Here is an 18415-nt window from a genome sequence, read left to right on the forward strand (position 1 = left end):
AAGTTGTAGTTCCAAAATCTACTTAAAGTTGTAGTTCCAAAATCTACTTAAAGTTGTAGTTCCAAAATCTACTTAAAGTTGTAGTTCCAAAATCTACTTAAAGTTCCAAAATCTACTTATAGTTCCAAAATCTACTTATAGCTTCAAAATCTACTTAAAGTTCCAAAATCTACTTAAAGTTGTAGTTCCAAAATCTACTTGTAGTTGTAGTTCCAAAATCTACTTATAGTTCCAATATCTGCGTATAGTTCCAAAATCTACTCCAAACTCTACTTAAAGTTCCAAAATCTACTTATACTCACAAGCCCGACATCCGGCACAAGAATCAAAGCGAACAATAACCAACTGTAGAGTTCAGTCAAAAGTTCCGTCTTAGAAATCCCTGAAAACATCACATTAATCTCCAACAGGAAATGTCTAAAATGTCAATATTTAACAGTATTTTAATGCACTGTGATGTTGCTGCACGTTTAATTATTAAATTCCTAATTATACAATAATTAGAAATTGAATGTCATGAAAAGCCCAGTGCTATAAAGGATGCTTTTTACTTTTAAATGTTGAAATAAATAGGTACAGTGTTGAGCATATTATGTTTCATAATGATATTAGTGTATATAATATTACAGACGGAGCTGCTAATGTAATATATTCGTACTTCTGCAGGTGACGGATGACGACACGTGAACTCATGTTTGTTCAAGTATATGAATGTGCAACCTTCAGTCCTTGAGAGAAATATCGGCAATTACTGCCCTTTGTGTGGGTTGTGATTTGTATAGAAATTAGAGCAAGATGAGTGTTTGCTTTCATGGCACAAAAAAATAAATAAAAATATAGAATATAAAGCAAACATAAGCTTTAATGTGGGAAAAATAAGCCCTGACAGAATATTCTCTGTGCACGTGTGCGGCTCAGGGATCACAGACAGCCCTGTTATGTTAGTTTTGCATATGTCACCGTGTCTATATGTGCAGCGTTTTCTGTACCAGAGAGAAGTCAAAGAGACAAATGTAAAGAGAATCTCTCTCTCTCTCCTCACGGATAAATATTTATGTCTCCATTTCCAATCCCAAGAGTCTCCCACATATGAATATAAACAACATAAACGGGTGCATTTTTTTAAGCGAGAGAGCTATTTTCATCACTTTACTGACGGGATTGATCAAGACATTCCACTTTTTTTTTTTTCTTTTTATCACCGACTACAACAAGATGTCCTTCCATTAAAATAATACAACTCCACTATTATGAGAGTATAAAACCTTTTTCTCCAGCCAATCGACTTCTCAGTGGCCAAGTCGTACAAGGTGTCATTAAATTACATCTCTCTCGGTGCACAAATATGGTTTTTTTTCAGTCCAAAATGACACATTTGTGCCGCGGGTGTCTTCGTATTAGCCAGCGTCTGTGTGTGGAAGACGAGCACAGACTTGACTTGAACACAGAAAACCTGAATATACTGTGTATTTTACACATTTACTGAAGTGTTTTTTTTAAACAATTAAAACACATTTCTCTGATTTTTGAGATTCTTAAATTCCTGTTTTTTTTGCTTCATAAAACAAAGAAATAATCGAAACCTTATCATTTTTGGTTTGTGGACAAAACAAGACATTTGAGGACATCATCATTTACAGGTTTTGGTCAACACAGATCAACATTTTTGGGGGTATTGTATGGAGCACTCAATTCACCGAGAAAATAAATAGAAAGATTAGTCGATTATGATGGTCTACGCTAGCCAAGTTTAGTCTTTTCTGGTCTACGTTGGTCTTTGCTGGTCTATGCTGGTCTATGCTAGCCAATTTTGGTCTTTGCTGGTCTACGTTGGTCTTTGCTGGTCTATGCTGATCTATGCAGGTCCACCAACATCATTATCCTGGTCTTTGCTGGTATATGCTGGTCCACGCTGTTCTATGCTGGTCTATGTTCGCCAATGTTGGTCTTTGCTGGTCAATATTGGTTATTGCTGGTCTATGCTGGTCAATGGTGGTCTTTGCTGGTCTATGATGGTCTATGCTGGTCCACCAACATCATTATCCTGGTCTTTGCTGGTCAATGTTGGTCTTTGTTGGTCTATGATGGTCTATGCTAGTCCACCAACATCATTATCCTGGTCTTTGTTGATCAATGTTGGTCTATGATGGTCTATGCTGGTCCACCAACATCATTATCCTGGTCTTTGCTGGTCAATGTTGGTCTTTGCTGGTCTATGATGGTCTATGCTGGTCCACCAACATCATTATCCTGGTCTTTGCTGGTCAATGTTGGTCTTTGTTGGTCTATGTTGGTCTATGCTGGTCCACCAACATCCTTATCCTGGTCTTTACTGGTCTATGCTGGTCAATATTGGTCTTTGCTGGTATATGATGGTCTATGCTGGTCCACCAACATCATTACTCTGGTCTATTATGGTCTATGTTGGTCCAACAACATCATTATCCTGGTCTTTGCTGGTCAATGTTGGTCTTTGTTGGTCTATGATGGTCTGTGCTAGTCCACCAACATCATAATCCTGGTCTTTGTTGGTCTTTGTTGGTCTATGCTGGTCTGTGCTAGTCCACCAACATCATAATCCTGGTCTTTGTTGGTCTATGCTGGTCCACCAACATCATTACTCTGGTCTATTATGGTCTATGTTGGTCCAACAACATCATTATCCTGGTCTTTGCTGGTCAATGTTGGTCTTTGTTGGTCTATGCTGGTCCACCAGCATCATTTTGCTGGTCTATGCTGGTCTGCTGTCCAAGCTCAACCAGCATAGACATCTGTCCCGGGCCTTAACCTGGACGTACGGCCATCCGAGACACATTTAACAGAACTTTTCCCTGCTGTAACAGTAGTGTTTTACCAGATATTACCAGAAAAAAACATGTCAGTTTTAAACAACCAACTTATTCAGATAAAGAAAAAAAAATATCCTCACAAAAAAAAAAAAAAAAAAAATCTGCACACTTGATTTAGAATAATTAGAGTGTGTTGTTTTTATTAAAATATACAGAGTGGCAGCAGAACCGGGGGAAGATTTGGTGCAGAGAGGAAGTTTGTGTTTCTCACTGCAGAGGAAGAGACGACGGAGAGAGAGAGAGAGAGAGAGAAAATAGATGTAGATGTTTAAAACGGTAACCACTCCAAAACAATACGGAGCAGAGGAGTGGGAGCTGTAGATAAAAGACTCGCAGCTGATCACACAGCTCAGGGAGAAGGGTACAGCAGCACGGGGTGCTCACTTACTGACGTCTATACAGGATTCCTATAATATTATTCACCAGGCTTTTTTTGTGTTTTTTTTAACCTAACCAGATTTTCAGAATAGAAAGTCTGCGCCGCTCCCTCCAACCTTATTTTGTGGGTAAAAATATGCACTTCCCTGCTTCTATTGGAACAAACTACCAATCCTAAATAATTAGATAAGAGGTATAAGGAGGTGGGGGGGGGGGGGGGGGGGGTTACATCCGCTCTGTGGCGATATCCAGCTGTGGACACTCATTATGAAAAGTGGGTTAGTCCACTCTGAAACAGAGGTTTGACGTCCTGATGACCCCCCGCTTGTTTTACCGTCGCTGTGAAGATGACACGTGATCTGTAGTAGAACGCACTTCAGTGAAAGTGCAGTGTGTCCATAAGGGCCAGTTTGCCGGCGTATTGCACCTAACGGCGTGGATGTTGCTCAGACTACAGAGAGCGTGGAGGGTGGAGTTTGAGGGTCATGTGTCCGCTTAAGAAGAACAAAATGCCCGTTATGAAATGTTGTACTAGCATAATCCACAACGATGCATTGCAGCTGTGGTGGCTTCATGCAAGTCCTAAGCCTGAAAATGTCTTTTATTTAATGCTTGGCGTCAACGTTAATGCATGACGTGTTTCCATGACGACTGACGACGCCAGAGTCCTGGCACCGTTTACCAGTTAGCTCCGTTAGCTGCTTTAGCTCCTTTAGCTCCTTTAGCGCCGTTAGCGCGGCTACAGTCGACACATACAGTCGTTTATTAAACGAAAAGAGCAGCGCTAAAAGTAACCAGCGTACCTGTGTACTGCGTATGTTACTTTAGAGACTAAGGGTGCTTTCACACCTACAGCATTAGGTGCGCACCAAACGTGTTTGGTCCCTTGGTTCGGTTCCTTTGCGTAGGTGTGAATGTAATGTCGGTACTTTGGTGCGCACCAAAACAACCGGTCCGAGACCTGCCTGAAGGGGTGGTCTCGGATCGCTTTATCCGCCCTACCAAATGGGACGAAACGTTATAGTTTAATGCATTATTTGTATGAGATGAGATACAGGATTACCCCCGAATTTCCACGGGGCGCGTCAGCGGCGAGGAACGTCAGCGGCGTGTTTTTGCGCCGTCTCTGCCCAGCGTCAATCCCTACCGGGCGCTCATGGCGGCGCTGTTTTGCGATCCAGCCATATTCGGCAAGCCAGCGATCAGCTCCGGTGACCGTGGCGCTTACGTTCCGCGGCGGTGAAGGCGCCCGGTGGAAATCGAGGGGTTAGTCTGGTTCCGGTGCTTCGCCATCTATTTCGGTTCGTTTAGAAATGTGCATATGTGAAAGCATTTGCACATTTGCTACATTGTCACATTTTTCTGACTGGTGCGGACCAAAGCAATCGAACTACAGGTGCGAAAGCGCCATAATTTTAACAATCGGGAGTCACGTAAAACAGGACGTCACCCAAGTCTTTTCCCCGCTCAGTCGTCACGGAAGCGCGACACATTACCGTTGACGCCGTTACCGATATTAATGATATTGAAGATGTTTAAAGAAAGTGAAAGTCATCTTGGGGAAAATCTAAATAAATAACCCAGGGCGGCCTAATTAGCACGACGGTCGGTCATGAGACGGTTAAACAGAGATGTTTCACAAAATCTATAACAAGGCAATCAGAGATTGGCAGACTGCACCCCATTCACGCAACAAGCCTCTGGCGGCCTCTGTTGGTCATGTTGGAAAGTGCAAGTGTGTAAGCACAATCAAACAAACATACAAACACACATTAATATTGTTGTATTATACTCTTTACCAGGGGGTATCAAACATACGGTGCACCTGAGGGTCCAATCTGGCTGAATTCGTAAAAATTTCACATTGTGTGTAAATGTTAAACTTTTGCATAATCTCGATGGAACTGAAAATTCCAGTTGTTCATAATACATTTTGTGTATTATGCAATTGTGTTGTTTATAGTTTATGATGCTATTATTTTACGGGTCCGGCCCACTTGCGATCAAGCCTCGTTGCACGTGACCGCCACCCACAGGTGTTCAACAGCATTGACGTTCACACGCAAACGTCTAACCGACCAATCGCAACGCGACTCGACAAGGTCAACGACTAAGCTGCCGAGCTTCAAAAGTGAGCATCAGAACGATGGGAGGAAGGGGTGATTTTTTACGAAAACGTGGCTCGTCGGTGCCAGACGGGCTTTTCCTCGACTATTTCAGAAACTGCTGATCCGCTGGGATTTTCCCTCAGTCTTGCTGGCTTTTTTTCTTACAAAGAGAAAGTATCCAGTGAGTGGCAGCTCTCTCTCTCTTTCTCTCTGACTCTGTGTAGTTGATGACAGACATCAGAAGAGAACGACTCAAAATTACAGAAGAGGAGAGACTAACAGCAGCAGCAGCTGAGGTTTCCTTCAAAGAGTGTGTGTACATGTATAGCACGTCATTTATTCTCCATAGTTCCCCCCCCTTCAGATGAATTGGCCGACGGAGAAGCTATTCAACAACTCATCGACCGCTGCATTACCGCAGCAACGAGACGGCGGCGAGATGAATTCTGCTCGCTGACATTTGGTTTCAAAAGGCTTTTTTCTTTCTTTTTTTTTTTTTTACCTGCCACTCGAGTCAATAGCCCTGTGCTTTCCCGCGGCTTCATCTGCAAAAGCCCCGCGCCACGTTAGCGCCGATAAATCAAACTCTCGCTATATGGCAGAAAAGAAAAGAAAAACCCCATCGGCAAGTGTTTAAAGGACAGCTAATTTGAGAAGAAACATGCTGCTGGTTGCACTGTCCCGATCAATGTGGCCCTTGTGCATCAGAGGCGTCTCACTTAAACAACCGAGCGAGATAAATGATTGCGCATTTACAGTAAACGGGGCTTGTTCTCATTGAGAACTTGTCAAAGGGAGAAACTGAAAACATAAAGATGCTAAAGATACTGCAGATGGACGGCAAAGCGGCTCTTTGTGTTGATAACGGAACGTCCGATCGAGGCCGTGGAACGTTTTTCCGGCAAAGACAGAGACGCGATAATGCGTCTCCTGACCTGCAGTGTGATCAGCTTTATGTTTTCAAAATCTTTAAAGGTGCCACATGTAAGAATGTGGCCAAAAACGGTTACTACATTCAAATTCAAAAATACCGAGGTCTTCTAGTTTTTCGTTTTCTGACGTAACCGGCAACCCGTGGTTGCGCGGCAGCTGAGACTCTACTGACTGCAATGATTGGTAGACGGCGGTAGGTGGCGCCACATGCAAAAAAAACATGATTTCAAAACATAAACATGATTTGCAGTCTGCAAAAATATATTTTTTAATACAAATATTTTGTCTGTACTGTTGTTTTTGGTGAGTTCAGTTTGTTATATGAACATTATTCCTGAGTCTCTGTGACATATTAGGAGGATTTTATGGCCAGTTGATTTAGATTTATTACATAATGCACCTTTAAGGTCAAAGTGGAGACCAAGTGGCAATTTAACACTTCATTTTGGATTAAGTTGGAGCCATGTAACCTGCAACCAGGCTTCTATTGGACGATACCAGCTGTCAATCGCACTGATCTTCACATAATATACGTGCTGTACTTGTTCCATTTTCCTCTAAATAAGAATATTAGGTAACGCTTTCTTTTACAGTCCCCTAATTACCTGGTATTTAGCTGGTAAATTCATGGTAACACTAAAGTGTTGCTAGGTAATTACCAAGGGTAATAAGATAAGTAAATACAGTGAAACAGTTGCCAAAATACTGGGTAATGCACGGTAATGTACTCGGTAAGTAAAGTAAAACTGTACTGTAAAAGAAAGCCAAGCTTGTTTCCATGTAATTACACACATTTTTAGGGTTAGGTTTGTTAGATTACCCCTTGGGTAAATAGCTAGTAATTAGGTACCTGCTTATTACCAGTTTATAACCCAATAATACACTTACATTTACCATAGTTTTGCCATAGTTTAGCTGTACATACCTTCTTATTAACAGCAGTAATAACACGCTATAATTAACTATATAGTTACCAGGTAAATGCCCAGTATTTTGGCAACAGTTTCACTGTATTTACTTTCTTATTACCGTTGGTAATTACCTAGTAACACTTTGGTGTTACCATGAATTTACCAGGTAAATACCTGGTAATTAGGGGACTGTAAAAGAAAGCGTTACCGAATATTATGTACGGTCATCATCACGTCTCTGCTGCTCAACTGCTTGTTGTTTTCCTTTCACCCCAACCTGTCTAGGCAGATGGCAAATTGTGGGGTTTTTTCTGCTCTCCATGATATGATGAGATAATGTATGTTATGATTTGGCGTTATTAAATACAATTTAATTGAATGCGATATTGTAGGAAACCTGAAACTAGCATTTGAGATCATTAACTCTTGAGGAAATGTTTTACTAAAGTTACAAATCGAGTCATTTATGAGCTAATTTCCCCCATAGAAACAGCGTCATTTAATAATCTCCAACATTTAGCAAAGGAAATGTCGAAAAATATCAGAATATAACAGAGGAGTCTGGTGAATTAAGCGATAATGAGTGGCATCACAACCCCTTCCACCGTAGTATTTCAGTTCAGTGACCGAAAACAACCGCTCTACAAGTCACCAGATTGTTTGTGTTGCGTAGAAAACGGTACTGTGTCGTGGAAAATCTTTTCTAATGATACAAATAAAGTCAATTCCGAGCTAATTTTCCCATAGAAACTGATTAAAACCCGAGTTATTTAATAATCTCTGACATTTAGCAACGGAAATGTCGAAAAATCTCAATATTTAAAGGGACACTGTGTAGTATTTATGGGTTTATATAACCCAAAATCCACTTTTTTATACATATTATGTGCTCCTGCATTGTCTAGTCGCCGTATAATAGTTTTTGTTTCATTTTCGAAGTGTTTCAAAAAGTCATGTAAAAGGAAAACACGGTCGCGGGCCGCTGTTGCTTTGCCACTGTTAGCAGCGAGACGCCATGTTTCTACCGGAGCCTGTAAGGACAAACGCGAGAGAACAAATCAAGCGTCGCTTTACTTGTAGCCGAAGTCCCGCCTCCACTGACGGAGCAGGAAGTCTGAGGTTCAAACGGCTCTACCGCGGCCACGAAGAACTAGAACCTCATCTGCTGACACCGAGAAAGACGACGAGGACGACATTTGACCGGCTGAGGATACCGTAGCGCTCAGGGAAGGGAGGGGGTGAGCAGAGGAGCAGTTTGTTGTTGTCAATTTCGGCCTCTCATCTAGATGGCACTATAAACTACTTACTTCACCTTTAACAGACGGCGTCTGTGAACAAATCTTTTAAATGAACCGATTCTAACGAGTTTGTTTGCGTCGCGTATAAAACGACGGCACGGCGGTTTCGTGCAGCCGCGCTACGATGACCCCGCCCACATCGAGGAGGCGTCACGGAAACCAAACCAAACATCGTGGAAGCAAAAGCATGGATATATAATGGCGGCCATGGCAACAGTGGATTCTCTGGCCCCTAATGAAGAGCAGTTGTTCTTCATCGTCTTCCACGCGATGTCCAGTTGCCGCCGTGATGTGATTAACGGGGAAGTGGAATCAGCCGTGAGCGTGTTTTGCATGGATTTGTGTCTTATTGGTGGGGGGGGGGAGTAGAGAAGGGCATTCTGGTCCAGGTCCAAACAAGGACATGGAGACAGACATATGCATGGCAGCTGTCCAGTGTCTCACGTTGCCAGGTATTGGCCGCTGCTGCTGCTGCTACTGGGACGGACAGCAGGTCCAAACAGATGAGGAAGCCAGTGTTGTGTTTAAAGGGGAGGGGAGGGAGGCGGACGGTCGTCCGAACGTCTGTCTCTTATTTAATCCACGCACGGAGCACTCTCAGCGGAACTGAAAAACCTGCACTCGTTTTGTTTCAGCTCCTAAATCTCCACGTTTGTCACCTAATGGCTTTAGCATTGATCGGCTACAGTCGTCCGACAGTGCATTTCACTTCATCACCGTCGGATACGTTGGATACGAGTCGCGTACCGGTTGTATCGGTGTGTTAGAGACCGAGCCGTTACATCTCAAACACGATATTAGAAAGAAGAGGAAAAAAGTGTGTGTGTGTCATTGATTTTTTCAATCGCTAAACCTTTCGCCAGAGTGCCATAATGTTCGTAATCTATCAGCCCGAGCATTCGCAGACGCCGTAATAAAGTCGCGAAGATGACACATGGATTTCTCAGAGTCGGCGCCGATATTCGTCTTTGTCGTTTTAGAGAATGTAAGCGTTCAGACGTCTCTCTCTCTCTCCCCCCGATTGTGACGAGAAATAATTCAGTCGGCATTTGTTCTCGTGGGCTTTGTTCGGACTGCAGTTCAAATCAGACATATTTAAGCATAACCAGATTGTATATAACTTGATTTATGGGGGATTTTGAACCCATGCTAGATCCGATTTTTTCCAAAGTCGATTCAAAACCACACGAGGAAGTGGTTTCAAATGTGGGATCTGTTTCAATCTAAAGGTCTGGGTTGCTAGGATAGGATTTCAAAGAGTCTCTTACAACAACAACAACAACAACAACAACAACAACAACGATGTAGCTCCAGAGAGACGTTAAACAATCGACAATAGAATGCAATGTCAAGATGCACACGCAGATTGGATCGGATCACGTATAATCCAATCCAATCTTGTTCATGCAGTACGTTTTTAAACCACAAGGTGTACTAAAGTGCAGTGCATACAATACAACAATAAGAGGGCTCGCATAAAAGCTAAGAAAAGATGCATTTAAAAGTAAGCTAAGACGCATCAGAAACAACTTGATCTGGGTTAAAAACTGACGAAATTAAATGTGTTTTTGAACAAGACTTAAAAAGAAGAAGTTTGGGGGGGCCGTGCCTGATATGGAGTGGGAGCTCAATCCACACTAACCCATATGCGATCCGTTTCAATCTAAAGGTCTCGGTTGCTAGCATAGGATTTCAAAGAGTCTCTTCCAACAACAACAACAACAACAACGATGACGTAGATCCAAAGAGACGGAAGTTAATTGGAAGCACATTAAAACAATCGAAAATAGACTACTTGTTTTCAGCGATAGAAATCCGCATGGAAGACTAAACGAGATGCAAGATGCACACGCAGATTGGATCGGATCACGTATAATCCGATCCAATCTTGTTTATGCAGTACATTCTTGAACCACATGGTGGACTAAAGTGCAGTGCATACAACACAACAAGAAGCCGTCTAATGAGGGCTCACATAAAAGCCAATAATAACAACTCACTCTGGGTTAAAAGCTGAAGAAAATGAATGCGTTTTTGTGGGGGGGGGGGGGCCCTGCCTGATATGCAGTGGGAAGCTCGTTCCACAATTTAGGAGCTGAGAACAGAGCTCTGTACCCTGATTTTGGGACAACTAAGATGAGCTGATCTTATAAATGTGAACAGTCGGTGAGGAAGATCAGATTCCGATCAGATGTGCTTGCAAATCTGATTTGGTTTTGCAGTGTAAACAAGGCCAGCGAGGTCAGAGGAAACTGGTTTAAGATGATGGAATAATGCACTACGGTCACTTAGAAATGTCCTTTTTTTTTAAGGAAAAACACTTTTTTTTCAATTAATTTAACATTAAATGAATCAGAAATACACTCTATACATTGTTCACGTGGTAAACGACTATTCTAGCTGCAAAAGTCTGGTTTTTATGTACATAGGTGTATAGAGGCCCATTTCCAGTGTTCTAATGGTAAATTGTGTTTGCTAATGGCGTTAGAAGACTATTGGATGGTTAGAAAACCCTTGTTCAATGATGTTAGCACAGCTGAAAACAGGTTTGCTGGTTCTTTGATTTAAGCAAAGTGAATAAAATTCATTATTTCTAATCTTGTCAATGTCTTGACTATATTTTCTATCTATTTCGCAACTCTTTTGATGAATAAAAGTGTGACTTTTAATGGAAAACACAAACAAATTGTATAGGTGACCCCACCCGATGGTAGGGTAACTCACAATAACATCTACTGTAATGAACAGCGAACTGAAGGTTGACCTAAAAAAAAGATTGTAGCTCAAATCAAATCACCATGTCTATGATGGGGGGGAAAAAAAAAGAAGAGAAAATTAAATCCTGCAGCATTATGTAAATCATTAGTGGTTGATAACAGACGGGGGGGGGGGGATTATTTGACTGATGTGTAATCCCTCGCAGAGGTTTCTCACCCTCTTCTTCAGAACATTCCACCTCCTCCACCTCCTCCACCTCCTCCACCTCCTCCACCTCCTCCACCACTACGCTGCCGTCACTCCTGCCTCTCCGTGAGGTTAACCACAGTCAGGCGAGAGCAAAAAGGCTGCAATCACACGCCGGGCAGCACAGGGTCCACAAAGACTGGACCCCCTCCCTCCACCATCCTCCTCCTCCCTCCTGCTTCTCCCAGAGCCTGATTACTGCCTACTGATGCACAGATTAAACCCCCCCACCCCCCACACCACCACCCGCTGCCACTGCCATCACTCCACTGCAGCCAGACACAGTCTGCACATCTGGCCACGAATCAGACGATCCCAAAAATAGACAGACAATCGTGGATCAGGATGGATATGCAGATGGGAATTTAGGGGGGGGGGGGGCAAGGAGACAGACATTGGTGGGGAGGGGGTGGTGATGGCTGCATCCATCCACCACACATATTAACTCATCCACACAAAGAAAAAGATAAAAACACACGCACATACATGTTTCCTTTGACATGTGGCTGCAAAGACGTGGGATTTACAGGCATGGAAGGATTTTGACCTTTGCGTGGACGTTACATTTGAACTGTTGAACAGTGAAAAGTCTCCGCTCACGCAAAGAAAATAAAATAAAGGATCGATGGGATTTACAGTACATGCACATGTCATCCTGGAGGACCCTTCAAAAATGAAAGGATGGGACAAGGAATACAAGAATATTAATGCAAAAACGCGACACGGAACGTTCATGGAGACGCACGTGTTCACCAACATGAATTTGCCCGTTGTGGGAATAATAATAATAATAAGGGATTATTTTATGTAATCTCATCTGATTGAGATCGATTGTCTACGCTCCCCCCTGTGGGTCACATGACCTCACAGGAACAGCTGTAGTAAAAAAATCGTCTTTCTACACAGTTTCCGCATCTGTATATATGTCACAGATGTCACAAACACAACACATCCTGTTTATGTTTCAAAATAAAAGCACGCTTTATTAAAAGCTTTATTGTAAATTATGTATTTTTAGTTGTGTACAGAAGAGTATTTAAATTACGTTTAAGCGATTTCCAAATATTTCAATGAAGGCGTTCCACAAGGCTCAATGCTTGGCCCTATACTTTTTACACTATACACGTTTCCTTTAGGAAGCACTTTTGTTGTGATGCAGATGACACATGAAACATGACGGAGGTCTACGTTTACCGATGAATCCTGAGGAAACAAATGTGTAACTTTGTACTTTTTAATCTCGGACCTATAAACGTCTTTGAGGAAAAACTATTCGACCGCTTTAGATGGTTCCATTACCATGTATTCCAGTACCACTCCACGGAACCTTAGAGTTCAAATTTTGACCAGGATTTGAATCCTACAGCAACACTTTAGGTATGTTAGCTTAGCTCATTAGCACAGAACTTCATACTACAACTGGGAGAGGATTAAAGTTTCTGAATTAAACACAAACTTTATCTTTTGTTAATGTTTTTGGTGTAAATGCTTTGGAAAGTGTTTTATTTTGCCTCAGTTTAATTAATATTTGTTGCCTTATTTATTTATATTATACCAGGTCTCATATTATAGTTTATAATCAACGTCATTACTGATCTTGACTGATAATTACAGCAAAGATTATAAGACTCTAATGAAGAGGTCTTTTAGGTCAAAGTCGGTTATTTATTTAAGTAAACGCGTTGTTTTTGTGTTGTATTTCAATTGAATCTGACATCAAATTTTTTAATTACACTTTTTTTCTTTTTCTTCCTCCGTCTTTAATATCCAGCAGCTTTTAAGAGACGGCGAGGCATGAAAGCACATTCATCTCAAACGAGATCAACATCGGTGAATGGACGCTTCTTCTTCTTCATTTCAATTAAAAAAAAAAAATCGGCTGATTGATCACGGATTACTGAAGAAAGACTGATGTCTCTCACAAGGTCGGCCCCAAATTTCTCACGCAGCGTCCGCGGCGCCATTAATCACAAGAGTCTGAGATGGATAATGTCTCCCTGCTAATTAAATATAGACTTGAAAATACACCGTGACGTCCACGTCAAAGTTCCCCCCCCCCGACCTTTTATTTTCATTTGACGGACACGCGGCGAACAAACTCGACCGGAGCCGAAACCCAAGGACGCGGCGAGGGGAGATTTACGAGCGAGGGGATGAAGGATGTGGCGTCGAGGGGCAGCGGGAAATCCCAGAGGTGACAGCGAGAGTCGTCTCGTCCGCTCAATCACAGCGTCGTCCGCCTCAGCGTGTGCGATTATTATGGTCTGTGCTATAGTTAAATTACAGGCTGCAGCCGTTTATACAGATGGGGGAAAAGAGCCATCGTTACAGCCAACGTCACATTTATACATAAGCGGAAAGACAAAAGACTTAAACTCGACAAGAACTGTACTTGACCGAGGAAAAAAGCAGGGTTTTTTTTATACATAAATAGGAATAAATAAAATAAATAGGAATTTAGGGCAATTATAAGTGAAAAGCACTGAAAAAAGTGCAATAAATAAACCGTGTTTGTGTATAAATCAACTCAATTTGTGTTAAAGTGCAAGCGTACAAGCAAGGCAGCATGAATTTGTTGATTTGTTGAAATTTAATGATTTAAAGTAAAATTTTGGGGTCAAAAATCCAGATTTATTCAATCATACAGTGGTGTGGAAACTTTATCAAAACCAAAGAAATGCAAATCCTCACTGAAAACTGCAATAACTTCACTTAAAAACTTTAAGTTATTAAATCTAATAACACCTTATTTCTGCCTGGACTTTCTTTTTTTTTGTTTGTTTGCTTTATTTAACCTTAAAAGGGCCAGAAAATGTGCTTTTGCCTGTTTTTCCAGAATAGTTTTCAATATTTGGCGTTATTTACAATTTAATGTATGTTAAAATAGTGTAAAGTTGTTCACAAACACCAGATTGAGCGTGTTAAATTTGATATGTGAACAGTATAAAACATATTTAAAATAACATTTGTTTGAGCTTTTGTCTCAATGTCTCAAAAACAGGCCAATTTTTTAAAAAAAACAACCTTTTAAATAACCCTAATAACTGCAAGTTTAAATCTCACCAGTGAAAGTATACACTGTACTGTATTCTCTATACCTGATGATGGTGATTCATAATTGTATTAATAGATCCTTTTTGCATCTTAACTGTCATCTACACGGAAACATTTGTAATAAAGTACAAAATCTTTTCATTGAGAATATGAAGAAAAATGTCAACAAAACGAGACATTTGTAGCTTGTATGAGGTTTATGAGGTATAATTGCTTGAGGCATTGAAGTGGAATATATCAGGTGAGGGTTGTGCAAACGTAACGTTGCCTATCGTTTGCAGAAAATAAGAAAATGAGCCGTGTTTATTTCCAGGAGAGCGGGCTGTAAATTCACCTCAGAGTCAATGAATCCAATTTATCAGCATAATTTGACACAAAGCTTTTGATGAAGAGTCACTTAAAAATGACTAATACCTTCATGTCTGCGATATTTCAGACATAAATCTCACACCCAGAAGACAGAGTGTGTTGTGATTGGCCAGCCAGCGTAGAGGCTTCCCAACTGTCTTGTGATTGGCCAGTACCCGGAAGTGACATAATCAGCACACAGGCTCGCAGAAGCGCAGCTCCCCCCTCTGGAACGGTGGATGCACTGCTGCTCATTATCAAAACATTGTTTTAACAATGTTTAAAAATAGCTTCTTCACGACTCCCCGCCACAGTCCCTTTTATGACTTTGACCCAGAGTCAGAAGACACTGTCGCTCGTGAAACACCTCCACAACGGACGTTGTTCTTCTTCTGCGGTTCAATGTACGCAACCGGATGTGCCGGGACTAGTGCCCGGAGCAGGAGGATCTGCTGTTCTGGAGAGCCGGTCTTTGCGTAACCGGACCGGGATTTTTCAGAGATCTCGCTGAGCCCGAGATTACAATAAAACACAGCGTTCTCAGCAGTGGCTGAACTGTTTGTTTTGAACTTTCGTAACGCTAAACATGGAATAATTAGTGTCATGTGTAACAGTTCCACACACGTCCTCCTTCCCCTTTAGAAAACATCCTTAAAGACCGCGTTAGACAGAAAATTCACTTTTAAGTGGCATCTGCTACCAGAGACTCTGAAACGCTTGATTCCTTCTATAATGTGGGGACTCAAGACGCCCCCCCCACCCCAAAAACAAAGAAAACTACAAAGAGAATCCTCCCAGCACAATCAGTGGAGTGTGTAGGAAGAGGACGGGATTTATGCCCTCCCGCTTGAAAAGAAAACATTATGTAAATGTGAAAGTTATTTGCAGTGAAGCTCCGTCGCGAGGAGCTCTCATGAGAGCGTCGGTCTCCACGGTGCGCCACCTACGCTTCGGTGGAATTACAACGTTCTCGAGAAAGTCAAACGAGTTGAAACTCATCCGCTTCTATGAGTTGAATTAAGCAAACACCCTGGATTGACATTATTATTAGGCTTTGGTTTGAATTATTTGATGTGAGTAATGCAGACATGGCAGCACATAATGTAGCATAGAAGCTGCACATACAGCTAATACAAAGCCTTTTTGAATCACTTGGATGAATGAAATTGTAGTTTGCGTGCACGTTTGTAAACAGGTTCTCTCTCCTGCACCAAAGTCCATTGAGAAAATCGTCATTTTTAGCTCGTGGAGACGCAGCAGCTGTTTCGTCTGCTGCTGCCTCATTTGCCGAGTTTGTGCTCATTAGGCAAACTCAAATGAAGGATTTCAAATGCCGATGTCGTAAAAATAACACATTTGAACTCACAGAGTGAGGCAGCAGTGGATCAACAGCTCCTGTGTTCTGTGTGCTGTGTTCTAAAATCGTTGGTTTTTCTCTACGGACTTTGGTGTAGGGAGTAAGAAGTTTAGAGAAAGTCAAGAAAGACTGTCCATCAGTCAGATTAAGCAGCAAAAACATATTCTGGAGGTTTTATAAACTCAAGCTGGGGTGGATTTGATAAGACGATGGTACGATGATTATTTTGGCTTTATGCTATGCGTGCAAAAGTTAAAAAAAAATCATATATATATGACTTGAAGGGATGGAAACTCACTTCACAGACCTACAATATGCATACAACCAATATCCATTGAGAAAACCGTAATTTTTAGCTCATGGAGACACGGCAGCTGTTCGTCTCCTGCTGCCTTTTTTGCCAAGGGATGGAAACGCTCCTCATAGACCAGAGGTCACTAACAGGCGGACCGCGGTCCGAGTCCGGACCTACAGTGAATAAATTATTTAAGTATTTTAAATGTTGGCAAGGTGCTTCTATTTTTCTTATTTTCGCGATACAGCGAAGAGAGAAGACGGGGAGAAAAAAGTGTTTACATCGAGAGAAGACGGAGAGAAAAGAGTGTTTACAGCGAGAGAAGATGGAGAGAAAAGAGTGTTTATAGCGAGAGAAGACGGAGAGAAAAAAGTGTTTACAGCGAGAGAAGACGGAGAGAAAAGAGTGTTTACAGCGAGAGAAGATGGAGAGAAAAGAGTGTTTACAGCAAGAGAAGACGGAGAGAAAAGAGTGTTTACAGCGAGAGAAGTCGGAGAGAAAAGAGTGTTTACAGCGAGAGAAGACGGAGAGAAAAGAGAGTTTACAGCGAGAGAAGATGGAGAGAATGGAGTGTTTACAGCGAGAGAAGACAGAGAGAAAAGAGTTTACAGCGAGAGAACACAGAGAAAAGAGAGTTTACAGCGAGAGAACACAGAGAAAAGAGAGTTTACAGCGAGAGAAGACGGAGAGAAAAGAGTGTTTACAGCGAGAGAAGACGGAGAGAAAAGAGTGTTTACAGCGAGAGAAGACGGAGAGAAAAGAGAGTTTACAGCGAGAGAAGACAGAGAAAAGTGCGTTTACAGCGAGAGAAGACAGAGACGAGTGAGGGATACAGGTAGAGAAGAGTGTGCCAGAGAAAAACAATTAACATGGCACTCTCTAAGAGGAGAAAAGTGGACAGCGAAAATAGAGCTTTCAACCCAGAATGGACGGACTCATTCATGTTCAATCTTCCCCGTGGAAGCACAAACCCAGTCTGTCTCATATGTTCAGAGGCGGTGGCACTTGTAAAAAGTGGCAACGTGAAACGCCACTATGAGACCAAACACAACCCACTCAAATCTGAACTTAGGTCACAGAAAATAAGCACTCGGAGCTTCTTTTCCTTTAAGAGAGAAGAAAATAATACATATGTTCAGTGTTACATCTGTATAATTGTATAAAAGTGACAAAAATATTGTCAAAATGTTTTTGAATTGTTCTTTCTGTATTTGATCTGACAGTCAGTTGTTGATTACATGCAGACTACTAGGCTACTTCAGTACATATCCCACTACTAAATAATAACGCAAGTTAGACAATATGATGTTTCGGACCTTTGCTTGAGGAAATTTTCTCAAAGTGGACCTATTATGATTTAAGTTGATTATCCCTGTCATAGACCTACAATATAGTATACATATAAAACAGAGAGAATAAATCAAAACACTTGTCCACCATGTTGGTCTTGTGATAGAGGGAAATAAAGGTGGCCTGGTCCACATTACTCATCCCCCCCCCCCCAACACTGCAGCTTGAGTGAGGTGACAAAGGCGAGGCCTGAGGGCGTGTTGTGCTCATACCTTCCGTGTCCTGGCCCCAGCTGTGGGTCAGCAGCGACAGGACCGCCATCCCGGTCCCCAGCCACCTGACGAGCCACCACCCCCGCCGCATCTTCCGTCGAGCCGCCTTAGTGCTGCCTGCCCACCTGCACGGAGGGAACAAACCACAGAGACGACCGTTCTTATTTCATTTCTTCACCCTTATTCCCACTCGCTCGTCCCAGCGAGTCCTTCCTCCCCTTCGACAGCTGTGACCCGCTCGTGCGCGTCCGCGTCCACCTGCAGACACACTCACCGCTCATGCGATCCAATCTTACCGAAACAGTAAACAACGTAATCTCGAGGATTATTTTTAAATCAATCAGAGTTTACGCAGCCA

General features: G+C 42.0%; 1 protein-coding gene across 1 annotated transcript in view; it reads right to left on the reverse strand.

Moving 5' to 3' along the window:
* LOC310934376 (protocadherin-15-like) overlaps positions 1 to 18148 on the reverse strand; it is a gene marked incomplete at both ends in the record, with an annotated part of 242963 nt that extends 224815 nt beyond the window's left edge. Inside the window, one exon of the mRNA XM_083898086.1 lies at positions 18058 to 18148. Coding sequence (XP_083754212.1) covers positions 18058 to 18148 — 91 coding nt within the window. The remainder of the gene's footprint in view (positions 1 to 18057) is intronic.
* Positions 18149 to 18415: the final 267 nt, after the last annotated feature.

The sequence above is a fragment of the Microchirus variegatus genome (genome assembly GCF_963457635.1).
Source record: "Microchirus variegatus genome assembly, chromosome: 11".
Taxonomy (NCBI): domain Eukaryota; kingdom Metazoa; phylum Chordata; class Actinopteri; order Pleuronectiformes; family Soleidae; genus Microchirus; species Microchirus variegatus.